Here is a 23739-nt window from a genome sequence, read left to right as displayed (position 1 = left end):
AAAATAATTTTCTTGAAGGGAAAAGAAATGTCATATGGCTGCCAAAGTTTTACAGAGAACGAGTGATACTCAGAGCTATTTTATGGGGTAACTTTCACAAAATGCCTTTGTCAGTCGAAAAATCGGTCCCTGCTGGCATCCCCTCCCCTTAACTCTTTCCAACACTAGGTTAGGATAGGATCCAAAAACAAAGAAAGAGAAAGGGCAAAAGTGAGAGAACATATCAAGGGAATGCCTATTAATCATTCATTCATTCATCATCTAATCCAGTGTTGCCCCATGAGGAGCACAGAAGCCCAGGGCAAGGAAAGTTGGCCCTGACACTTAAGATGACAGTGACCAGCCTCACTCATCCCCGATTGGCATTACATAAGCAATAAACCCCAACCACCCCTTGGATATAAACCTGCACCAGCTCAATCCGACTGATACATCTACATTACCCACTAAACCACCAGGCGCCACAATTTGGCTATATGGCTACCACCAAGCATAGTAAATGGGTGCCTGATGTACAGGAAACCATTTGGCTTGTCACTCAGTGTAGAGTCACCTGTAGATAGAAGGAAGAGGAATGAAAGAAGAAGGACACAGGAGGAAAGAAGGAAGGGAAAGAGGAAAAGGCAGGCACCCAACAGCAGCACTACATTGAGCGAGTGGATGGCAAGCGCCCCCACCTACCACCATGCCTATTAATACGGGTCATAAAATAATTCAAACCTTAAGAATTCTGACATCAATTGACAAACTTAGCATCTGCAGATTTTTTTCCCTCTTTTCTGCGGAAATTCAAATACACAAATGGGACAGTGGTTCCAGTGACTATCATGTTAAGAATAGTGATGCCAAATCTTTGTCATAAGCTTCTTCTTTTATCTTTCAGCCAAACAATTCAATTCACTGTCAACATCATTTTCTCACATACTCATACTTATCCATCTACCTTCTTTTACCTACTAAAAATTTTATGCCACACTAGGATGAAGATTGCAAATCTTAGTTCTCGGGAGCACCACTGTGGCCTAATGCTTTTTAGAACAATGATAATACAGCAGACCCCCATTATAAGAGGAACTGGTGCAAGATGACTTACTTATACAATGATGAAAAAGTTAGGATCTTTTTCCATATACTCCAGCTGATCAGGGTGGTACTCAGCAGGGGAATGGGAATGCTGGTGATAGGGAGAGCTAGAGCTTCTATTTCACCAGCTACCTAACCATCCCCCTCTGGGGACCTTTTCAGTGTGACACTAACATGGAGAGTAGACCAGCATACTCTCCCAAACACTTCCTCTAACTATCCCATACACCACATGCGCTTTACAAATCACACAGCATTCCCCACTACATCACAGGGGCTCACACTGGCAAGGGAGTGCGGCCAGAAAACTTTGCCCCCGCTACCTAGTGGCAGACCTTTTGAAGGGAGGCATGACGAAGGCTTCGCCAGCATAGATCATGAGGTCGGGGAAAGTGTGGGCATCTGAGAGCAGCACTACATCAAGTGAGTGGATGGTGAGTGCCTCCATCTACCACAAATAATCCATCCATCATCCAATCTTATGTTGCCCCATGAGAAGCGTAGAGGCCTGGGACTAGGCAAGTTGGTCTTTGACATCCAAGATGAGAGTGACCAGCCTCACTCATCCCTGAGTGGCATTACATGAGCAATAAACCTCAACCACCCCTTGGAGATAAACCTACACAAGCTCAATTCGATTGGAGTGCCTTAATTACCCACTAAACTACTAGGCGCCATGATTTGGTTATATGGTTATCACCCACCGTAGTAAATGGTCTCCTGGTGTACAGGAAACCATTTGGCTTGTCACTCACTCTAGTCACCCATAGGCAGAAGGAAGTGGAAAGAATAAAGGAAAGAAAGACAGAAGAGGGAGTGTAAAGTCACAAATAATAATAATAATATAAATACATAATAGGTAGGTGGGGGTACCCTTCATCCACACACACAATGCTGGGATGCCTCATGGTCTGTACACTGAGTGACAAACCAAATGGTTTCCTGTACCCTGGAAACCATTCAATACACTGGGTACTAACCAGGCCGGGTTTAGTGCCCCCAGATTCCTCTATCTAAAATCACTTAATCATGACAGATGTTTTGGAGAGCCTTGAAGGGGCCAATAACTGCCCAAGGCCCAAACCAAATGGGCAGATTCACATGGCCATGTGGAATGTGAGAGGTGTGAATGAGGAGAGCAAGCGGGCGGAAGTGGTGACTGTGTTCCAGAGTGCAAGATATGCGGTGATGGCACTGAGTGAAACAAAGATTTCGGATGTGAAGTGAAGGTCTGGAAGGGTGTGAAATGTGTAAGCCTGGGCATGAATGGGCAAGGATGATGCAAGGAAGGAGTTGCTTTGTTAATGAATGAAGTGTGGCAGAGTGGAATAAAAGATTACGAATGTGTCAGCTCAGGATGTTATATGTTAAGTTCAAGTTTGAGAAGGTGAAAGTGGGAATCATTGTAGAAAATGCACCGTGTGATGACACGACTGAGAGAAAGAAAGGTTTTGGGATGTGCTGGAAAAAGCAGTGGAAGAAATGCCCAGGAGCTATAAAGTGATAGTAATGGGCAATATGAATAGAAGAGTAGGCACTGGTCCTGAAGATTACATAAAGGGTTGTAATGCAGTACCAAGAGAAAATGATAATGGGAAGCGACTGAACGATATATGTCAGAAAAGGAGGTTGTGCATTTGTAGCTCTTATTCCAAACACAAAGATGCACATAAAAATACATGGTATAGAGGGAATGGGACTCATGTTGAAAGGAGCCTGACTGATTACATGCTTGGAGAGAGGTCGATACTGGGAACGGTTGCCAATATGAAGATTGTGAGATAACGATGTGGAGGTCTGACACATTATATGACTGTGGTACGCAAGATCAAGCTGAGAGGAGTGAGGTGGACCAAGAGAGAAAGAGGAGCAGTCAAGGAGAAAGACTGAAAGTCGAGAAGCTGAGGATCAAAGAACTGGCAGATGAATACAGGACCAAAGTAGGGGAGGAGTTGGAATCAGTGAATTGGAATAAAATGGATCTGGACAGCCCGTGGAATGCATACATGGATTGCTTAGTTAGGAATGCTAAAGCAGTTTGTGGTGTGGAAAGAGTAACAACAGAAAAAAGGTAAAGCATAGTGGGATGCAGAGGCTAAGAGAGCAGTGGACAAAAATAGAAAGAAGTGGTTTAAGTGGTTGAGGAAAGGGGTTCACTGAATTAAGAACTGAATATATTGAGAGCAAGAAGCACAGAAAGAGACTACTGAAGAGGAAAAAGGAGATAAGTGATGATCTATCAATCTATCTATCCACTGCCAGACACCTTAATCCCATAAGGGGTGGCCACAAACAAATTGCCTCCATGTTGCCTTGTCCCCCGTCAATTCACTGCCCTGCTCCCAGCTCTATAAATGGGAAGTTATTCTGGAAAGAGGTATGGAAACGTAGAATTGACAGAGGAGAGAAATGTGAAAGTGTGAAGGATGTATATAAGTGGTAGATTCTTAACCCATGGGGATGAAGTATGGACCAGATGGAAAGAATATTTTGAAAGCCTGATGACTAGGAACAGAGAGAGCTGAGTGGCTGTAAACATGATTCGTTTTGGGGGTGAGCAGAGAAGGAATGCAGTGCTAGGAAACGTGACACTCGCACAGGTGAAGAATGCCGTGAAGCGGCTGAAAAATGGGAAAGCAGCTGGTGTTGATGAGGTGCATGCAGAGATGATTAAGTGCAGTGGAGAGAGTGGAATGAAGTGCTTGTTGGAGATATGTAAGAAGACATGGATGAATAAAACTGTGCCAGCAGAGTGGGAAAAAGACAGTGATTGTACCCCTGTACAAAAATAATGGTAAGTGAAGCCACTGCAAGAATTATCGTGGCATACGTTTACTAAGTGTTGCTGGGAAGGTATATGGAAGAATTATCATGTTACTGAGAAAGTAAATTAGATTGCAAAAGTCTTAATGAGTGATGAACAGGGTGGCATTTGGAGTGGCAGAGGATGTGTGGATCAAATATCTGCAGTGACAGACAATGCAGAAGGCTTGTGATAAGGACTATAAAGTATATAACAAAACAGACGAGAAGGTTTGTGTAAGGTTTTGCACATGAATGGTGTAGGTGGTAAGCTGCTAGGTGCCATCAAAAGTTTTTATGATGGTAGTGAGGCATGTGTAAGAGTAAATGGGCATCTAACTGAATGGTTCACGATCAATGTGGGCATGCGACAAGGTTATGTGATGTCCCCATGGTTATTCAATATACTGTATAAAGGTAAACCCCAGTTTAACGATGCAACTGGTTAAGTAAATGCCCATCTATAGGTGGGGTATTGTATCTCGGGGTAGATTTAACATGAAAAATATAGGGATGCGTTTTTTATCCTTAGGTTTACCCGGTTTCCCCTCCAACCAAGTCCTACACCCACTCGAATGAGTAAAAAAAAGTTCAAAGCCAATTGAAATGTCCTAACAGTTATAAAAGAAGCTAACTTAAGCCTAACACTTGTAAATAACTCACTAAAACCAACAAATAAAATCTGAAAATTGTCATACATAAGTCTGGAAAAGTTCAAGCTAAGGAAACTGTACCCCAAAATGACAATGTTCATCCAACCTATGGCTGAAAGAAAAACAATGAAAACCAAAAAAACACCCAACTTATACATGACTGTCCTAATTTTGGCATGTTTTCAGGTCAATCTACCATATTTAGACATCAAAACACACATAGGAATATCCAAAGCAATGCTAAACACCAAGAAAAACTTGAAAAAAAAAAAAAAAAAAAATCCATATCCATCATCCAATCCTACACTACCCCATGAGAAGCGAAGGAGCCTGGGGCTACGCAAGTTGGTCCTGACATTTAAGATGAAAGTGACCAGCGTAACTCATCCCTGATTGGCATTACGTTAGCAATACACCCCAACCACCCCTTGGATATAAACCTTCAATGGCTAAATCTGATTGGAGTGTCATAATTACCCACTAAACCACCAGGTGCCAAAATCTGGTTATATGGTAACCACCCAGAGTAGTAAATGGTTTCCTGGTGTACGGGAAACCGTTTGGTTTGTCACTCAGCGTAGAGTCACCCACAGGCAGAAGGAAGAGGAAAGAATGAAGGAAAGAAAGACAGGAGAGAGAGTGTAAAGTCACCTGTAGGCAGAAGAATGAGGAAAGAATGAAGGGAAGAATGACAGAAGACGATGGAAGGAAAGAAGGATGGAGGAGAGGAAAGGGCAGACACCCGAACACTACATCGAGTGAGTGGATGGCGAGCACCTCCACTTACCACTAAAAAGGTAAGTCTGAGTGAACTTGAAGGAGGGAGGATTTGAGGTAGGCCAAGGAGAAAGTGGATAAGTGTGTGAAGAGGAGAGGTATGGTGAGGCTAGGGGACTGACAAGAGATCGAGCTGGCTGGATGAATGTTGTGCAGAGAAGTGCATGACCAGGGATTTGTCATCCCTTTTTAACGTGACAGCATTCGGATTGACTCTATCGGATACATTTAAGTGAAGCAACCGAATGTGGTGAAAGTTTTTGGCGTATCAGATACAGCCAAGATTTGAGGGGCTCGAATGATGAGAGACTGAACGCGCGGCCCACTGCAGTGGGCACTCTTGGGCTGTCTGGACATGCTACTCTTCACCCTGCCCTAGAGTTGGAAAGGAGGTCTGGATGATGATGATGATGATGATGATGATGATGATGATGATGATGATGATGATGATGATGATGGTGGTGATGATGATGGTAATGATGAATCTTCAAAAATTACTACGGAACATAAAGAAAATAAAAATATAATTCAATTTTGAAGTTACCTGAGAGGATTAGTGATAAGAGTGGAGAAGCTTGGCCGTGGATGTGCAGATACACTCGCTTTCTTGGCCTCTGTTTTAGTATCATCTGTTCTCTCAACTGCTTGTCTTTCTTCCCAATCTTCTGTCTCCTCCTGTTCTGTGTGGTCATTAGTTTTATAAGCCATTTTATCAGTCATCTGAATTTCTCCAGCCTTCTTCATCTGTTCACTCCTCATTGTTTGGCCATCTCCCTGATTCTTAGGAAGGTGGAAGCGCAACTGTTTTGGAGTCAAGGAGGTATCGGATTGTTTGCTTGCCAACAGATCATCAGGAATGGCTGGAAAATGAGATATATGTATAAGTCATCAGTCATTGGAATTGCAACTGGAACCAAATGCAGGACTGGAATTGCATTATCATCACTATTATCATTATCCTAATTATCTCACACTATTAAATTTTGTGGCCATTATCCATAAATAAGAACAGGAATGCATAAAACTACAATTACTGTACCAACAGACTGCTCAGTGAAATGGACCAAATTCTTGGTTTCACCTTGCATGCACATCAGCAGTTTATTTAGTTTTCTCAATGTTTCCATCCCACTTGCCAGCAATTTATTCTTACGTACAGGTGGTCTCCTACTAATGAACAACTGACCTATGATTTTTCAACTTTTTGAATGTATAACTGTACTTCGAAATTTGAATTTTGATCTTTTCCCTGGCTAGCAATATGCGGTATGATGCAGTAGCAGCGAGCTGAGTTCCAGTCTGCCAAAGTGGTCGTTGGTGTAAACAATCGATGCTCCGATGCTCTACACTGTTCTGTGTTGCCAACATTTTTTTTTGGATTACGTTGTGTTTTGTGCATCCATTATATCTATGAAATGCCCATCTGTTTCTCCTGCTACTGGTGAGAAAAAGAAGAGGAAGGCAATTACTCTGGAGATCAAACTCAATATAATTGCCAAGCATGAAGGAGGAAAGCCTGTAATGGCCACTGCATGTGAACTTTGACTTTCGCAACTGATGATCTCAGTACAGAATACAATAAATAACATGAGATATTTAACACTTTATACAATAAGCCTTGTGTTGATGATTTTGCCCAGCTGCGAGCTAATGTAAGTGTTCTAAGCATGATGAAGGTAGGCTTGGCTAGGCTATGATGTTAGATTGCTTAGGTGTATTAATGCATTTTTGACTGGCTGTGATTATACCCCAGTACAAAAATAAAGGTGAGCGAAGTGAGTGAAAGAATTATCATGGCATACGTTTACTGAGTGTGGCAGGGAAGGTATATGGAAGAAATATTACAGAGAAAGTAAGAGAGATATCAGAAACTGAGTGATGAACAGAGTGGCTTTAGGAGTGACAGAAATGTGTGGATCAAACATTTACAGTAGGACTGATAGATCAGAAGGCTTGTGAGAAGGACTATAAGGTGTTCATGGGATTCATGGATCTGGAAAAAGCATACAACAAAGTAGACAGAGAAGGATTGTGGAAGGTTTTGCACATATACGGTGTAGAAGGTAAGCTGCTTGGTGCAGTCAAGAGTTTTTATGATGGTAGTGAAGCACATGTAAGGGTAAATGAGCATCTAAGTGAACTGTTCACGATCAGTGTGGGCATGCGACAAGGTTGTGTGATGTCCCCATGGTTGTTCAATATATATACAGATGGCGTGATGAGAGAAGTAAAAACACTAGTAATGGAGAGGAGGATGGTGTTGGTAATGAATGGTGATGGATGGAATATCTCAAACTTGTTCTATGTTGATGATGCAATGCTACTTGCAAATACTGGACAAGAAATTGGTAGACTAGTGCAGTGTTGTGCCTTGAGAGTAAATGAAGTGGAAAGTAGAGTGACACAAGGAAGGAAAGCAGCTTGTGCAATGAAGACCTTGATAAGAAACAGAGGCTTGAGTGTTGCAGCTGCACAAGGCTTACATGAAGGAGTGTTAGTGCCAACTTTAACATATGGATGTGAGACTATGGGGTGGCACGAAAATGAGAAGTCAAGAGTGACAACAGTGGAGATGGGTCTGCTGAGGAATGTATGTGGAGTACAGAGGGTGGATAGGACACGAAATAATGTGATTTGTGAAAGTTGTGGAGTGAGGAAGTCTGTGAACACCAGAATTGAAGAGAGTGTACCGAGATGGTATGGTCATGTCGAGAGAATGGATAACAATAGAGTGGTGAAAAAGGTACATCTGAATGAACCTGAAGGAGGGAGGAGGTGAGGCAGGCCATGGAAAAGATGGAGGGATATGGTGGATGAGTGCGTAAGGAAGAGAGGTTTGGCTGTCAGTGAGGCTAGGGGACTGACAAGAAATCGAGCTGGTTGGATGAATATTGTGAGGGGAAGTGCATGAACAGAGATTTGGCACCTTTTAATGTGACAGCATCTGGGCTGACTCTATTGGATACATTTATGTGAAGCTACAGAATTTAGTGAATGTTTCTGGCGTATCAGATAGAGCCAGGATTCCGGGGGCTTCAATGCTGAGTGAATGGACGCGTGGCCCATTGGACTGGGCAAATTTGGGCTGTCTGGACATTGCTACTCCTCACCCTGGCCTACGGTGGGAGAGGAGGTCCGGATGAAGGTGACGATGATTGACTCATTAAATGCATTTTTGACTAACGACAACATCAAATTATGAGCAGATTCTCAGAACATAACCTATTTGTAAGTAGGAGACCACCTGTACATTTACTTACATTCACAAAACTCTGAATCTGACTGAAGAAGGCTTTCATCCCAGTCCCTCACCTCACCATCCCAAGATAAAATTTAGATGAGTATATGAGTTGTGTGGTTGTCTCAGTCCAAAGTTTGAATGATCAGCCATACCTGACCCTTGTCTAAAGACTTGCACGGGACAACTTTTGGGTTTTCTGTCCCATTCCTTTCTCACTGTTCCAGGGATTACTATCATCCTGAATCTTAAAAAGCAGTATGGCTACTCCACTGCTTCCATTCAAACCTCTATGTTTAATTCAATATTGTGCATCAATTTTAGTTTAAGACCTGTTTTCCATGAAGCATAGGTCAGACCAATTCACCGGGAAGTACCTCTCCACCATGTTCTGTTCTGTACCAACTCTCTACTAATACCTTTGGATCTGAGGTCAGCGCACATAACCTTGTTCCATGTTTTCCTTGGTCTACCTCACCAAAGACAACTTAGTACTTCAATGCCTCCTCAACCAACTCCCCTGGCCCATCCTCTCAACATGCCTAAACCATCCAAATCTCTTCCTTTCAACTTCCCTTCTGATGTTTTCCACTCCCAGCCATCTTTTCAGTTCTTCTGAGGATATCCCGTCATTCAGTTCTATTCCACATATCCATCATGTCAAACTCACAATTGTTCAAATCCTACTTCAAATCTCCTCTTTTACACCCCATGTTTCTATCTATCTATTGCCAGATGCCTTAATCCCGTACGGGGTGGCCACAAACAAATCGCCTCCAAGTCGCCCTGTCCCCCGCCATTTCATTGCCTGGCTCCCAACTCACACCCCCCTCTCTCATTTACCTCTCCACCCCATCCCTCCATCTCATCCTCGGCCTCCCCCTCCCTCTCCCCCCTTCCACCTCACTCACATACACTCTCTTCGTCAGTCTCTCACCCTCCATCCTCTCCACATGGCCAAACCACCTCAGTGTGTTCCTCCTAACGCTTCCTATCACATCCACATTCACACCACAATGCTCCTTTATATCCTCATTTGTCAGCCTGTCTCTCCATGTGACTCCACAGGCTTCTCTTAAATAACTCATTTCCCCTGCTCTCACTCTTGACTTGTGTCCTTCCAACAAAGTCCAGGCTTCACTTCCATACGTTAGAGTTGGTATCACAATACTGTCATGTAGTAACTTTTTCACTTCCATGCTCACTTCCCTGTTTCTTATCACTGCCTTCAAGGAACCAGCAACCTTTCTTCCTTGTTGTACTCTTTCAAGCACTTCACCCTCCAAACTTCCATCCTTACTCATCACACTCCCTAAGTACTTAAACGAACTCACATTTTCCACTGCCTCACCATCCAACCTCACTGTACTTTCACTGGCTTCACCTCTCTCAAACCATCACATTACTCTTCCCTACATTCACCTTTAGATTCCGTTTCTTACACACTCTCACAAACTTATTCACCAAGCCTTGCAGCTCTCTTTCGTCTTCACGTAACAACACAGAATCATCTGCGAACAACAATACAGGGAGTTTCCAAACACTACCCTCTCTCACTAGGGCCACTCCAACATCCACTGCCCTACTCTGAATCCCTTTTATTACTCCATGTTTCACTGTCATAAAATATTACACATCATGTGGTGAATAACATCAGAGAGTTGTTTCCCCCCAAACTTCAACCTACAGCTGTTCAGGTGCAACTGTTACAGATTTTTTATGAACAAAGGACACCAGTAATCTGGTGTGTGTGTGTGTGTGTGTGTGTGTAAATTCATTTGTTTTTCCTTCCTCTGTTCTGCTGGGAAAAAAAAAAAAAAAAAAAAAAAAAAAAAAAAAAAAAGCATGGGTGGTGATTCTCTTATCTTTTACATTCACTTCACACCAAAGCACTGATGCTCTGCTCAGTTTCAACCCCTGCACTGACGACTTCACCAAGGTACCAAAATTTAATATAACCTCCAGTAACTCACTGCCTATCACAATAATATATGCAACTACTCTTCTTTGGCCCTGTCAATCAAAAAATACACAATGTTGCATAAATCACTCACCAACACTGGGCTTCTTTGAAATGAATTTTGGATACACAGGAACAGACACATCACTGGCTGCTGAAGGGCTGTGAGGTCGTTGTACCATCTGACGCACCTAACCACAGAAGAACAATGAAGCATAACATATTTTCTATGAACTACTTGGCTTGCACAAACTAGCTAAGTGAAAAGTTTTTCAAATTCAGTGTGCTTTTACTATCACATACATACATACATCATCTAATCCTGTGTTCCCTCATGAGGAGTGTAGGGGCCTGGGGCTCAGCAAATTGGTCCTGTACCATCCATAAAATCATCACATCAAACAGTGAGGAAATACTATTTTTCTATTTATATGCAGCGAGACCCCAGAATCTTGGGAGAGATGGCATTTCAATTCCACAATATAAAATTTACTCCAATACAGAGAACAGTTATGTAAAAAAAAAACTATCTGAAGGGGACTCTGATAATAATTATATCTAAATTTACTGTTTAATATAGTAATCAATTGTATATGTATTAAGAAGTGTAACTCAATCAAACCTTCAGTATGGACTGAGGTGTGTCAATAAAGGAAGACTCTGCAGCTGGGGTGGCTGTGGACTTTTTCTTGCTCTTGATTTTGGGTGTTTGCAATAGAGAGAGCATGTCTGCCGAGACAATCTGTGAGGTACTGTAAAAAAAAATCACATGTAAGAATATACGTATATAACACATACTTGAAGCTCGGACGTTGTTGGAAGGACACAAGTCAAGAGTGAGAGCAGTGGAAATGAGTTATTTAAGAGGAGCCTACATACAATCTCTACCAGACAGCCTAAGCCACTTGGTAGAGATACATTGGCTGCATAGTCCCCACTTCGGTCGGGATAGGCCGGTCCTGCAGTGGATGCTCAAATTGCTAATGATGATGATGATCAAATAATGATCTAGGAAGAAAAATGAATGCAAACTACTCTGAAAATAGGAAGTTATTCTAGAAAAAGGTGCAGAAAAGTAGAAGCGAAAGCAGAAAGAAATGTCAAGGTGTGCATGTAGGTGGCAGATTATTAACCCCTGGAGGTGAAATAAGGACCACATGAAAAGAATATTTTGAAAGCCTGATGAATGGGAACAGAAAGAGCAGAGCCACTGTAAACATGATTCGTTTTGGGGGTGTGCAGAGAAGGAATGCAGTGCCAGGAAACATGACACTTACACAGGTGAAGAGCACTGTCAAGCAGCTGAAAAATGGGAAAACAGCTGGGGTTGATGAGGTATATGCAGAGGTGGTTAAGTGTAATGGAAAGAGTGGAATGAAATGCTTATTGGAGATATGTAAGAAGGCATGGATGAGTGAAACTGTGCCAGCAGAGTGGAAAAAGGCTGTGATTGTACCCTTGTACAAAAATAAAGGTTGGTGAAGTGAGTGCAAGAATTATCGTGGCATAAGTTTACCGAGTGAGGTAGGGAAGGTATATGGAAGAATTAGTACAGAAATAGTATGAGAGATATCAGAAACTGAGTGATGAACAGAGTGGCTTTAGGAGTGGCAGACGATGTGTGGATAAAATATTTGCAGCGAGACAGATAGTGGAGAAGGCTTGTGAGAAGGAATATAAGGTGTATATGGCATTCATGGATCTGGAAAAAAACATACGACAAAGTAGACAGAGAAGGATTGTGGAAGGTTTTGCGTACGTATGGTATAGGTGGTAAGCTGCTGCGTGACGTCAAGCATTCCTGTGAGGGTAGTGAAGCATATGTAAAGGTTAATGGGCATCTAGGTGAATGGTTCATGATAAGTGTGGGCATGCAACAAGGTTATGTGATGTCCCCATGGTTGTTCAATATATATATGAATGGGGTAATGAGAGAGGTAAAAACACAAGTAATGGAGAGGAGGATGGCATTTGAGATCAATGGTAATGGATGGAATATCTCAAATTTGTTGTATGCTGATGATGCAGTACTGCTTGCAAATACTTGACAAGAACTTAGCAGACTATAGTCTGACAGATCGAAACGTAGGGTTTTGGTGGAGTCACCCCCTCCCTGCACTGTTGCCACGTTTCCGAGCTGACCTCTCCATCAGCGATGACCTTGACACTGTTTCCCTCTTGTGATCTCCGTTTTTCTAATACCCCCTATACCCCTGCCACCAACACCCCCTATACCCCTACCCCCAACAACACCCCCATCAACAACACCAGCTATACCTCCACCACCAACACCTCCTATAAATATAGACCCCCACCATCAACACCTGTATAATAATTAGCCGTTGATAATTGCTATACTTTTATTGAGAGCATACATTCTACCCTATTGCTCAAACTCCCTAATCTTACAATCCCATCTGTCTTAATCCTTCCCACTGCCTTCGTTCCTAAATCCCTTAATTGATCTATTTTTAACCTAAGTGTCCCCACACCTTTTAAACCATTTACCTCTCTGTCACTATTCTCCACCATATGTATCAACTTGTATTATATTGTGTATAGAACTTTCATACTGTATGCTGTACTACTGTATAATGTATAAGAATACCCACTGTTTAGTGGAAATAAAGTTTTATTATTATTATTATTATTATTATTATTTCTCTCTCTCTCTCTCGCTAGATTTTGTTATGTGTCATCCATGGTTTTTTACTTCCATTTTTATGTATGGATTATAATTTTGACTTTATTTCCGCACCACCCTTGAGGTAAAAGTCACGGCGCGTTTTTTTTATAGAGGTTTCCCCAATAGGCCTAAATCCTGTAGGGGGTTGGTGACCTCCCACAGCGTACACACAAACACGTGTCGCGTGAGTGCTGCCACCCCAGAGCTGTTTGATATATTTATTTTAATTATGAAAGGATCGCCTCTTCCCACTTTTATCCCTTCAAATTTTCTTGCAATTATACTTGCTAAATTAATTAGCAATGTTAGAAGTGTTGGGGAAGTAAATAATAATTAGAATATTTTTAGAGCAACACTGCCAAATTTTTATGCCACGTTTCTCTATTATCGTATAATATAGTATGCAGAATAGTTTTATTCTTCCTTGATACATGTCAGCACTTTCATTACAGTTATATTAGTATGAGTTATGTTTATGTATCATTCCTACTACACAAACCACAGGCGTTATACATCGTAGGGTTAGGAAACATGGCAATAGTGTAGGGAGGGGGTGACTCCACCCAAACCCTATGTTACGAGGAGGAACACTATAGTGCAGAGTTTTGCTGATGTCTGCAAGCATCATGCTTTGAGAGTAAATGTAGAAAAGAGTAAAGTGATGGTTCCAGCGCGGTTAGGGTCAATGGAGAGAGACTGGAATTGGTGAGACAGTTCAAATACCTGGATACAGTGATAGAAAAGAGAGGAAAAATGTACAAAAGAAGTGGAAAGTAGAGTGATGCAAGGAAAGAAAGTAGCTGGTGCAATGAGGGCCTTGATAAGAAACAGAGGCTTGAGTGTTGCAGCTGCAAGAGGCTTACACAAAGGTGTGTCAATGCCAACTTTAACTTATGGATGTGAGACTATGGTGTGGCATGAAAATAAAAAGTCAGGAGTGACAGCAGTGGAAATGGGACTGCTGAGGAATGTATGTGAAATACAGAGAGTGGACAGGATATGAAATAATATGATTCGTGAAAGATGTGGAGTGAGGAAGTCTGTGGACACCAGAAAAGAGTGTACTGAGACGGTATGGTCATGTGGAGAGAATGGATAACAATAGAGTGGTGGAAAGGGTATACATGAGCACATTTGAAGGAGGGAGGAGACGAGGTAGGCCAAAGAGAAGGTGGAGGGATATAGTGGATGAGTGTGTGAGGAAGAGAGGTTTGGAAGTCAGTGAGGCTATAGGCTTTCTATTTTATGAAGGTGGTTTGGGTGGGGCCTCCTAAGGCCTCACACCACTAGCTCTGTTGCCACATCGCCGCCACACACGTGCTTCTCTCCCCCCCTCCTCTCTCTCTCTCTCTCATATTTATATTTATATTAACTACTTCTGTTTTTATTTTCTTTGTTTTTTCTCTTGTTTTGAATTTTGATGGGCAAGCTTCCATGGCGGGAGACTGACCGAGTATAAGCCACACACACAAGGCTATCTCCCGTGTCACTCCACTTGACAACGTCGCAAAAGCGACGCTGACAAGTCTTACCGGATTTATACTCGACTATAGTTTTTTTTTAAATTACATCTATAGAGTATTTAAAATACATTTATTAATAGTTACTAACTTAAAACAGGAGAGAGAGAGAGAGAGAGAGAGAGAGAGGAGGAGAGAGGTAAGCAGGCGTAATTACACGTGTGTGGCAGTGGTGATGTGGCAACAAAGCTAGTTGTGTGAGGTCTTAGGCTGCCCCACCCAAACTGCCTTCATAAAACAGAATGACTGTAGGGGACTGACAAGAGATCAAGCTGGCTGGATGAATATTGTGAGAAGTGCATGACAAGGGATTTGGCACTCATTTTTAACACAACAGTGTCCGGATTGACTCTATTGGATACGTTTATGTAAAGCTACAGAACGTGGTGAATTATTTTGGGTCATCAGATTTGGCACCCATTTTTAACACGACAGTGTCCGGATGGACTCTATTGGATACGTTTATGTAAAGCTACAGAACGTGGTGAATTATTTGGGCATATCAGATAGAGCCAGGATTCTAGGGGCTTGAATGGTGAGCGAGTGGAAGCTTGGCCCACTGGATTGGGCATATTTGGGCTGCCTGGACACTGCTACTCCTCACCCTGCCCTAGGGTGGCAAAGGAGGTCCAGATGATGATGACTACAAATAACAGATATTGTATACCTGCAGTTCTCAAAAATTTTGGATGTATTTACTACTGCTATAACTTTGCAATGACCCAATCTTCCTCCAGTGTCACTGTAAGGTTTGTATCACTGTCTGGGTCTATCCATGTGCAAACTGGAATATCAATTATATCATTACATAAAACAATAGCATAAAGCAATCTTTCCTTTCAGTTTACCTGGCACTAGTATCAGCAGACCCCTGGAGGCACCTTCTTATCACAGAGTTCACCAGAGTTCGTGTTTCTGTACTTAGGAGGGACACCTCACTAGGCCACTTCCTTTTGGTGGGGGTTGGGCTAAACAGTAAGCCACTTGATTCAATTTTCCTTCCTTCCTCGTCTTTCCCAAGAATGCTGGACTGTGAAGACTCCAGCTGGGTAGGAAACACCATACGTGATGCATCTCTGTAATGATCAATAGTAAAATGCCATTAGTATAGGTACAGTACTTACATTCTGTACAGGACCAAAGTAGGGGAGGAGTTAAAATAAGTGAATTGGAATGAAATGGATCTGGACAGCCTGTGGAATGCATATAGGGATTGTTTCATTAGAAATGTTAAAGCAGTCTGTGCTGTGGCAAGAGTAACAACAAGGAGGAAAGGTACAGCACGGTGAGATGAAGAGGTTAAGAGAGCAATCGAGGAAAAGAGGAAGAAGTGGCTAGAGTGGTTACAGGACACGGGTCAAATTGAAATAAGAACTGAATATACTGAGAGCAAGAAGCACGTAAAGGGACTAGTGAAGAGGAATAAAGAGGAGATAAATGATGACGTAGGAAGAAAAATGAATGCAAATTACTATGAAAACAAGAAGTTATTTTGGAAAGAGATGCGGAAATGTAGAAGTGAATGCGGAAAGAAATGTGAAGGTGTGAAGGATGGAGGTGGTAGATTATTAACCCATGGGAATGAAGTAAGGACCAGATGGAAAGAATATTCTGAAAGCATGAAGAATGGGAACAGAAAGCAGAACCACTGTAAACACGACTGGTTTTCTGGGTGTGCGGAGAAGGGATGCAGTGCCAGGAAAAGTGACACTCACAGAGGTGAAGAATGCTGCGAAGTGACTGAAAAATGGGAAAAGCAGCTGGGGTTGATAAGGTCTATGCACAGATGAATAAGTATAGGGGAGAGAGCAGAATGAAGTGTTTGCTGGAGACATGTAAGAAGGCATGGATGGGAGAAACTGTGCCAGCACAGTGGAAAAAAGCTGTGATTGTACCCCTGTACAAAAATAAAAGTGAGAGAAGCGAGTGCAAGAATTATTGTGGCATAATTTTACTGAATATGGTGGGAAGGTATATGGAAATTATAAAGTAAGAGAGATATTAGAAGTCCTTGTGAGTGAAGAACAAAGTGGCATTAGGAGTGGCAGAGGATGTGTGGATCAAATATATGCAGTGAGACATAAAGTGGAGAAGGCTTGTGAGAAGGAGTATATGTAGTTTATGACATTCATGGATCTGGAAAAAACATAGGACAAAGTAGATAGAGAAGGACTGTGGAAAGTTCTGCACATGTACAGTGTAGATGGTAAGCCGCTTGGTGCCGTCGAGTTTTTATGATTGTAGTGAAGCTTGTGTAAGAGTTAATGAGCATCTAAGTGAATGGTTCAAGATCAGTGTGGGCATGCGACAAGGTTGTGATATCCCCATGGTTGTTCGCCATATATATGGATGGGGTGATGAGAGAAGTAAAAACACAAGTAATGGAGAGGGGGATGGTGTTGGTAATGAATGGTGATCGATGGGATATCCCAAATTTGTTGTATGCTAATGAGGCAGTGCTATTTGCAAATACCGGACAAGAACTTGGTAAACTAGTGCAGAATATTGCTGATGTCTGTGAGTGTCGTGCCTTGAGAGTAAATGTAGACAAGAGTAAAGTAATGGTTACTAAGAGAGAAGGTGAGTCCCAGTGCGATGTAACAGTGAATGGAGAGAGACTGGAATTGGTGAGACAGTTCAAATACCTAGGTACAAAGACAGAAAAGAATGGAAAATGTGAAAAATATGTGGAAAGTAGTGCCACAAGGAAAGAAAGTTGCTAGTACAATGAAGGCCTTGATAAGAAACAGAGGCTTGAGTGCTGCAGCTGCACGAGGCTTACATGAAGGAGTGTTAGTGCCAACTTTAACATATGGATGGATTTTTCAGAGGTTTTACAATATAATCCACATTCCACACTAGAAACACTGTCACTGGGAGGTGCAAACTTCCTTTTCTGTGGAATACGACCTCTAGCACCTCTTTTCTTGGTAACACCACGCAAAGTTGATGGCTGGGGCGAACGTGACGCATCACCTGTAGGCACCATGACTTCCTGATGCAAACTGGGCTCACGTGGTTACGTAATGCATGATGTGATGTGGAGGATGCTAAAAGGACAAACTAGCAACCTCAAGCATGGGCGGATGAATACACAATGTACTTGCACCAAAATACAGGGTGCAACTTTTGAAATCGATTCGTGGATTTTAAAAGGAACATTGCAGCCTGCTGATCAGACCTTTTAAAGGAAACATCGCAGCCAAGGGGTTAAAAAATGTTGAATGAGTATGAAATACTGTATATGGTACTGTGCAACTGTAAGGACTGAATGTGGGAAAATACTCACCAACACATCACACAGCCATTACATAACAGCATTGCCCATAAAAGACCTCACAGTCTCATAATAAAAATATGAGGGGGATCATTCTCACCCATACAATTACTGGTGATGACAGTGTCAACTGCACAATACTCTATTTTTAAACAATAATAAGTCCTCGTTGAAAATCAGGGAATGTGTTCCAAAACATAATTTTTTTTTCACACAATGGGCAGCTACTGTAAACATGGGATACTATCAAATTGGCTGTACAAGCAGCGATGAATTTTTGACTGGCAATTTCTTTCGTAATTTACTGTAGACTTACTAGCAAAATGAACATCAGAAATGATGAAAACAACATTCAAATCATCCTGATCAACAGTAAAATTAAACAATTTGAAAAATTAAAGTTTAATGGCAATAACACATCAAAGCTTACCTGGTCTTGTACTTTGGGGTAAAAATAATACCAGCATCTGGGCTTTCAACAGCCTGTGTGCGTCGTCTTTTAGAAGCATTCCTGAAGGGGGTGATGGGATTCAGCTGTGGTTGCTGTTTTGGGGTTTCAAATGTTTTTGCAATAGCAGATGCTCTGGTTTTTTCATTTGTAGCAGCCTGGCGGATTGCAGCAGACAATGGCTGCGGTTTGGAATAGGTTATGCTAACTGGGTTGGTTTTCATCTCAGTAGTTGAAGACAACTGGAAAAACAAAAGACATTTTATTAGCACAGGCTCACAGCCTATCCTTACCTATTCTGGACTATGGCAGCCTAGCTTAGGAACCCCAGCTCCTCATGTTGAGTACCAAAGGATGATCTTCACTGTTCCCACTTGAATATTTCTACTTTACACTGGCAGGAAAAAAATAATAAAAATAATAGTGTGTCACCTGATATATGTACTGTATATACTTTCACTGCCTTGCTTTGGGGGTGCCAGAGGATGTGTGGATCAAATATATGCAGTGAGACAGATAGTGGAGAAGGCTTGTGAGAAGGACCATAAAGTGTTTATGGCATTCACAGATCTGGAAAATGCACACAAAATAAACAGCGAAGGTTGGTGGAAGGTTTTGCACATGTATGGTGTAGATGGTAAGCTGCTAGGTGCAGTCAGGAGTTTTTATGATGGTAATGAGGCATATGTATGGGTAAATGAGCATCTAAGTGAATGACTCCAATCAATGTGGGCGTGCGACAAAGTTGTGTGATGTCCCCATGGTTGTTCGACATATATATGGATGGGATGATGAAAGAAGGAAAAACAAGAGTAATGGAGAGAGGGATGGCGTTGTTAATCAATCGTGATGGATGGAATATCTCAAAATCTACTGTATGCTGATGATGCAGTGCTACTTGCAAATACTTGACAAGAACTTGGTAGACTAGTGCAGTTTTGCTGAGGTCTGCGAGCATTGTGCCTTGAAAGTAAATGTAGAAAAGAGTAAAGTGATGGTAATCGAGTGAGAAGTTTACTCCCAGTGTGATGTTACAGAGAATGGAGAGAGACTGGAATTGGTGAGACAGTTCATATACCTGGGTACAGTGATAGAAAAAGAGAGGAAAATGGAAGTGGAAAGTAGAATGCCACAAGGAAGGAAAGTAGCTGGAGCTATGAAGGTCTTGATAAGAAACAGAGGCTTAAGCATTGCAACTGCATGAGGCTTACATGACTGAGTGTTAGTGCTAAGCATATGGATCCGAGACTATGGTATGGCATGAAAGTGAAAAGTCAAGAATGAGAGCAGTGGAAATGGGACCGCTGAGGAATGTATGTGGAGTACAGAGACTGGATAGGATATGAAATAATGTGATTCGTGAAAGATCCAGAGTGAAGAAGTCTGTGGACACCAGAATTGAAGAATGTACTGAGCTTGTATGGTCATGTGGAGAGAATGGATAACAAAAGAGTAGTGAAAAAGGTACAGCTGAGTGAATTTTAAGAAGGGAGGAGGTGAGGTAGGCCAAGGAGAAGGTAAAGAGATATGGTGGATGACTGTGTGAGGAAGAGAGATATGGAAGTCAAGTGAGGCTAGGGGACTGACAAGAGATCGAGCTGGCTGGAAGAACGTTGTGAGAAGAAGTGCATGAAAAGGGATTTGGCACCCCCTTTTAACGTGACAGTGTTCGGACTGACTCTAACAGATATGTTTATGTGAAGCTACAGAATGTGGCAAAAGTTTGTGGTGTATCAGATAAAGCCAATATTCCGGGGGCTTCAATGATGAGTGAATGGAGGCATGGCCCATTGGAGTGGGCAGACTTGGGCGGTTTGGACACTGCAACTCCTCACCCTGCCCTCGGGTGGGAAAGGAGGTTCTGATGATGATGATGATGATGATGATGATGATGATGATGATGATGATGCCTGTTTTCTACAAATCAAACCCACTCCCCATGATAGTTTGCATCCTCTGTTTATTAATGTTGTCACATGATATATGTACTGTATATACTTTCACTGCCTTGCTTATTTCCTACAGTATCTAACCCACACCCCATGATAGTTTGTATCCTCGGTTTACTGATGTAATGATCATCAGCCATCGTATCTCGATAGTTCTTGTCTAATTCCTCTCAAAGCTTCAATCTCATTTATAATCACTAATCATCTTATTTTCAGCTTCATTCATATTCACCATCCATCCATCATCCAATCCTACATTGCCCCATGAGGAACGTGGGAGCCCAGGGCTAGGCAGTTAGTCCCGACATATAAAATGAGAGTGACCAGCCACACTCATCCCTGAGTGGCATTTCATGAGCAAACAACCCCAACCACCCCTTGGATATACACCTTCACCGGCTCAATCCAAATGGTGCGCAATAATTGCCCAATAAACCACCAGGCGCCAAAATTTGGTTATATGGTTACCACCCAGTGTAGTAAATGGTTTCCTGGTGTACAGGAAACTATTCACCTTTTTAACCAATACTTTAACTTTCTGTTTATGAACTCCTGTATTAAAAGCCTAAATCCATCCATTTTACTCCTTCAGTATGTTGTTGTTGTTGCTGCTTAATCCTGGTGCACATGGCCACACAGACCTGTCAACCTTCTTACAGGTACAGTAAGTATGGTACTGGTATACAAGTATATCTTCCTGTTTCTGTTACTGTTAGACTGTGAAAATATTCGCAACACCTCTTACATCACATGATTTTCATTCTCTAGCACATGTCTAACTAAATGAAGTGGGCTTCAACCATTTGAATGCATAAGGCTGCCTTCACTCCTTCACCTACTCATCTCAAGTTCATCATCATCAATAATTTTCCAAGTACAATACAATATACAATTTTCTACGTAGCACCAGTTCAATGGGTTCAACTGATAGCATTCCTACACTTTGCTATGTTCTATGGGTTCAACTGACAGCATTCCTACACTTTGCTATGTTCTATGTCAGCTATGTAGTAACAGCTCTAAATCTGAGTCCCTAAGAAGTTACTGGTGATGTGTTCATTATGTAATGCCATCAGGGGAACTAGGCCAATTATCTACCCTTAAATGTACTATGGTAGCCTAACCTCAAGCCCTTACAACTTGAATGGGGTAATAGTGTATGGGAATCGCTGTTGCCATTATTCTGCTCCTTTCCTCATTCTCTCATTAGCTTTATTTCTATATCTTTGCTGTTAATCTAATAAAAACATGACAAAGGGTGAACTAAGCAACAACATGCCATATGAAATGGGACACACACATTAACTCAACATTCATACTTCCATAATCCTGACAACCTCACAGGCACAACTATCCACACATAACAGCTTTATATTACAGTATCTATTTGATAAGAGCCAATCCGATCACTATCAAGTTAAAAAATAAAGGGGCGGAGGGAACCAAATGCTATTTTGTGCTCCTCCACATAATATTAAAACCAGCAAAATCCTTTCTTAGTTCCCTAGCCTCAACAACCTTCATACCTCACTTTCTTGCAAACTCGATTACCATATCCATCCACCTTCATCCCCTCCCATGCATCCTCCTCCTTTCAAACTCTGTCAGAAATAAACTTACACCACCATAATTACATCCATTCTCTCCATATGACCATACCATCTAAGCACAGTCTCTTCTACAATGTCCAAAGACTTCTTTTCTCTGTATTTTTCACATACACAGTATTTCTTATCCTATCCACTTTCTGTATTCCAGACACACACATTTCTCAAAAACCACATCTCCATTCGTTTCGTTTTCGTTTCGTTTTTAAAGGCTCCAACATGCTTGCATGTGTCGGCCTTGGTCACCTAATGGCGGCTCTCCATGCTGCACGATCCATTGCAACCTCCCTGTTCAGTCCCTTAACCCTAAGGTCACACTTAATGACCTCGTCCCATGTCTTTCTCGGTCTACCCCTCACAACCCCACCCCCAATATTTGCTGTAGGTAAATACCGAAAATGAAAAAATAAATAAGGTGACACCCTACCTTAGAAGCAACATGTGGAAGGTAAGTGAGGTAGGCATGGACAAGTGCTGACCTAGCAGCTTGTCGCTTTTTGTCCAAACCCAGGCCTTCTCTGGTAATTCTATCCTGAAGCCTGGCTGCTTGCTCATATCTGGCAAATCATAGACAACAAGGTAAGGAAAAAGATACCGACAAAGAATAAATATCACCACAACTTTCTTACTCAAACTGTGGAAAATGAAAAACCACACATTTGCAGAATTTACATACCACAAACTGAGCTTGTTAAGGGGAAAGTAAATTTGGGACCAGGACACTCCACAACATGACATTCATACCCTCTCAAAACCAATATATCACCCAACTTTATCAGATAAAAATTACAACAATATATTCATTACACTGCTAGGAACAACATTAACTACAAAGAAAAGGCAACAGCAGCAAAAAATAAACAAAATAAGTCAACATATAATGATGCCTTTGTTAATAAATAATAACACTGCTACCCTGTGCTGTAAAATGCCAGCTATAAAACCCTGTATAATGACGATTATGCTCACTTGTCTCGCAGGAGGTAGTATACAAAAAGGTAGTCAGGGGCTTTGGGACTATTAGAGGCATTCAAGTAAGACACCAGAGCCTCTTGCTCCATTGGGGATAATGGCAAACGAATTACACTGTCCATCTTCCCCAGCTCCTCACAGCCTGTAAATGGTTAACTGAGAATTACTTAATGTATGGGAGATGATTTCAGGGCCTATTATCTATTCTTTCCAAATAATAGTCTAGTCCGGTTTTCAGGTATTTGGACAACTCCAGGCATTTTGGAGTCAAAGTTGGCCAATAAGCTTTTCTAGGGTGTTTTTTTGTGCAGAATCCATATTTGCTGTTTGCCAAGCTGTATCTCTCAAGCTGACACCGTCAGACGGGTAAATCCAAGATGGCCGCCTTACTCTCAAAAGCATCATTTTTACAAGTGGTGCCTCGTCCGTATATCATTATGACGACCATAACACCTTATTAAAACCCACTATAAAGTCATTGTACATTAATTATTTTATTGATATTATTTTTCTCTTAATTAAGTAATAAACATAAACATAAATCCAGGATGGCTGACAACACATTTATATTACAAGTTGCAGATTGCAAACTGATGAACAGGCATAATGGCAGTGTGTTTTACACAGTGTCATTGTTGGCCTTCGACAATGCTACAATCGTCATCGGATGTTCTACATTTGCATGCTGCTGTACAACGCAAGTGGGACTTTTTACATTTGCAACGTGCACTCATAAATCGGTTGGCGCAGTTGCAGGTGATCAGTTC

General features: G+C 41.7%; 1 protein-coding gene across 1 annotated transcript in view; it reads right to left on the bottom strand.

The window, feature by feature from the left end:
• Elys (AT hook containing transcription factor 1 homolog) overlaps positions 1 to 23739 on the bottom strand; it is a 137900-nt gene that overhangs the window by 44412 nt on the left and 69749 nt on the right. The window contains exons 18-24 of the mRNA XM_080283442.1: positions 22970 to 23114; positions 22428 to 22557; positions 18427 to 18686; positions 15568 to 15795; positions 11136 to 11265; positions 10614 to 10704; positions 5860 to 6175 (exon numbers count right to left, since the gene is read on the bottom strand). Of these exons, the coding sequence (XP_080139568.1) occupies positions 5860 to 6175; positions 10614 to 10704; positions 11136 to 11265; positions 15568 to 15795; positions 18427 to 18686; positions 22428 to 22557; positions 22970 to 23114 (1300 nt within the window). The remainder of the gene's footprint in view (positions 1 to 5859; positions 6176 to 10613; positions 10705 to 11135; positions 11266 to 15567; positions 15796 to 18426; positions 18687 to 22427; positions 22558 to 22969; positions 23115 to 23739) is intronic.

The sequence above is a fragment of the Coenobita brevimanus genome, chromosome 97 (assembly GCF_032717465.1).
Source record: "Coenobita brevimanus isolate Jiangsu-jjx chromosome 97, ASM3271746v2, whole genome shotgun sequence".
NCBI lineage: Eukaryota > Metazoa > Arthropoda > Malacostraca > Decapoda > Coenobitidae > Coenobita > Coenobita brevimanus.
Note: the sequence above shows the minus strand (reverse complement) of the source record. Positions and strands in the feature narration are given on the sequence as shown.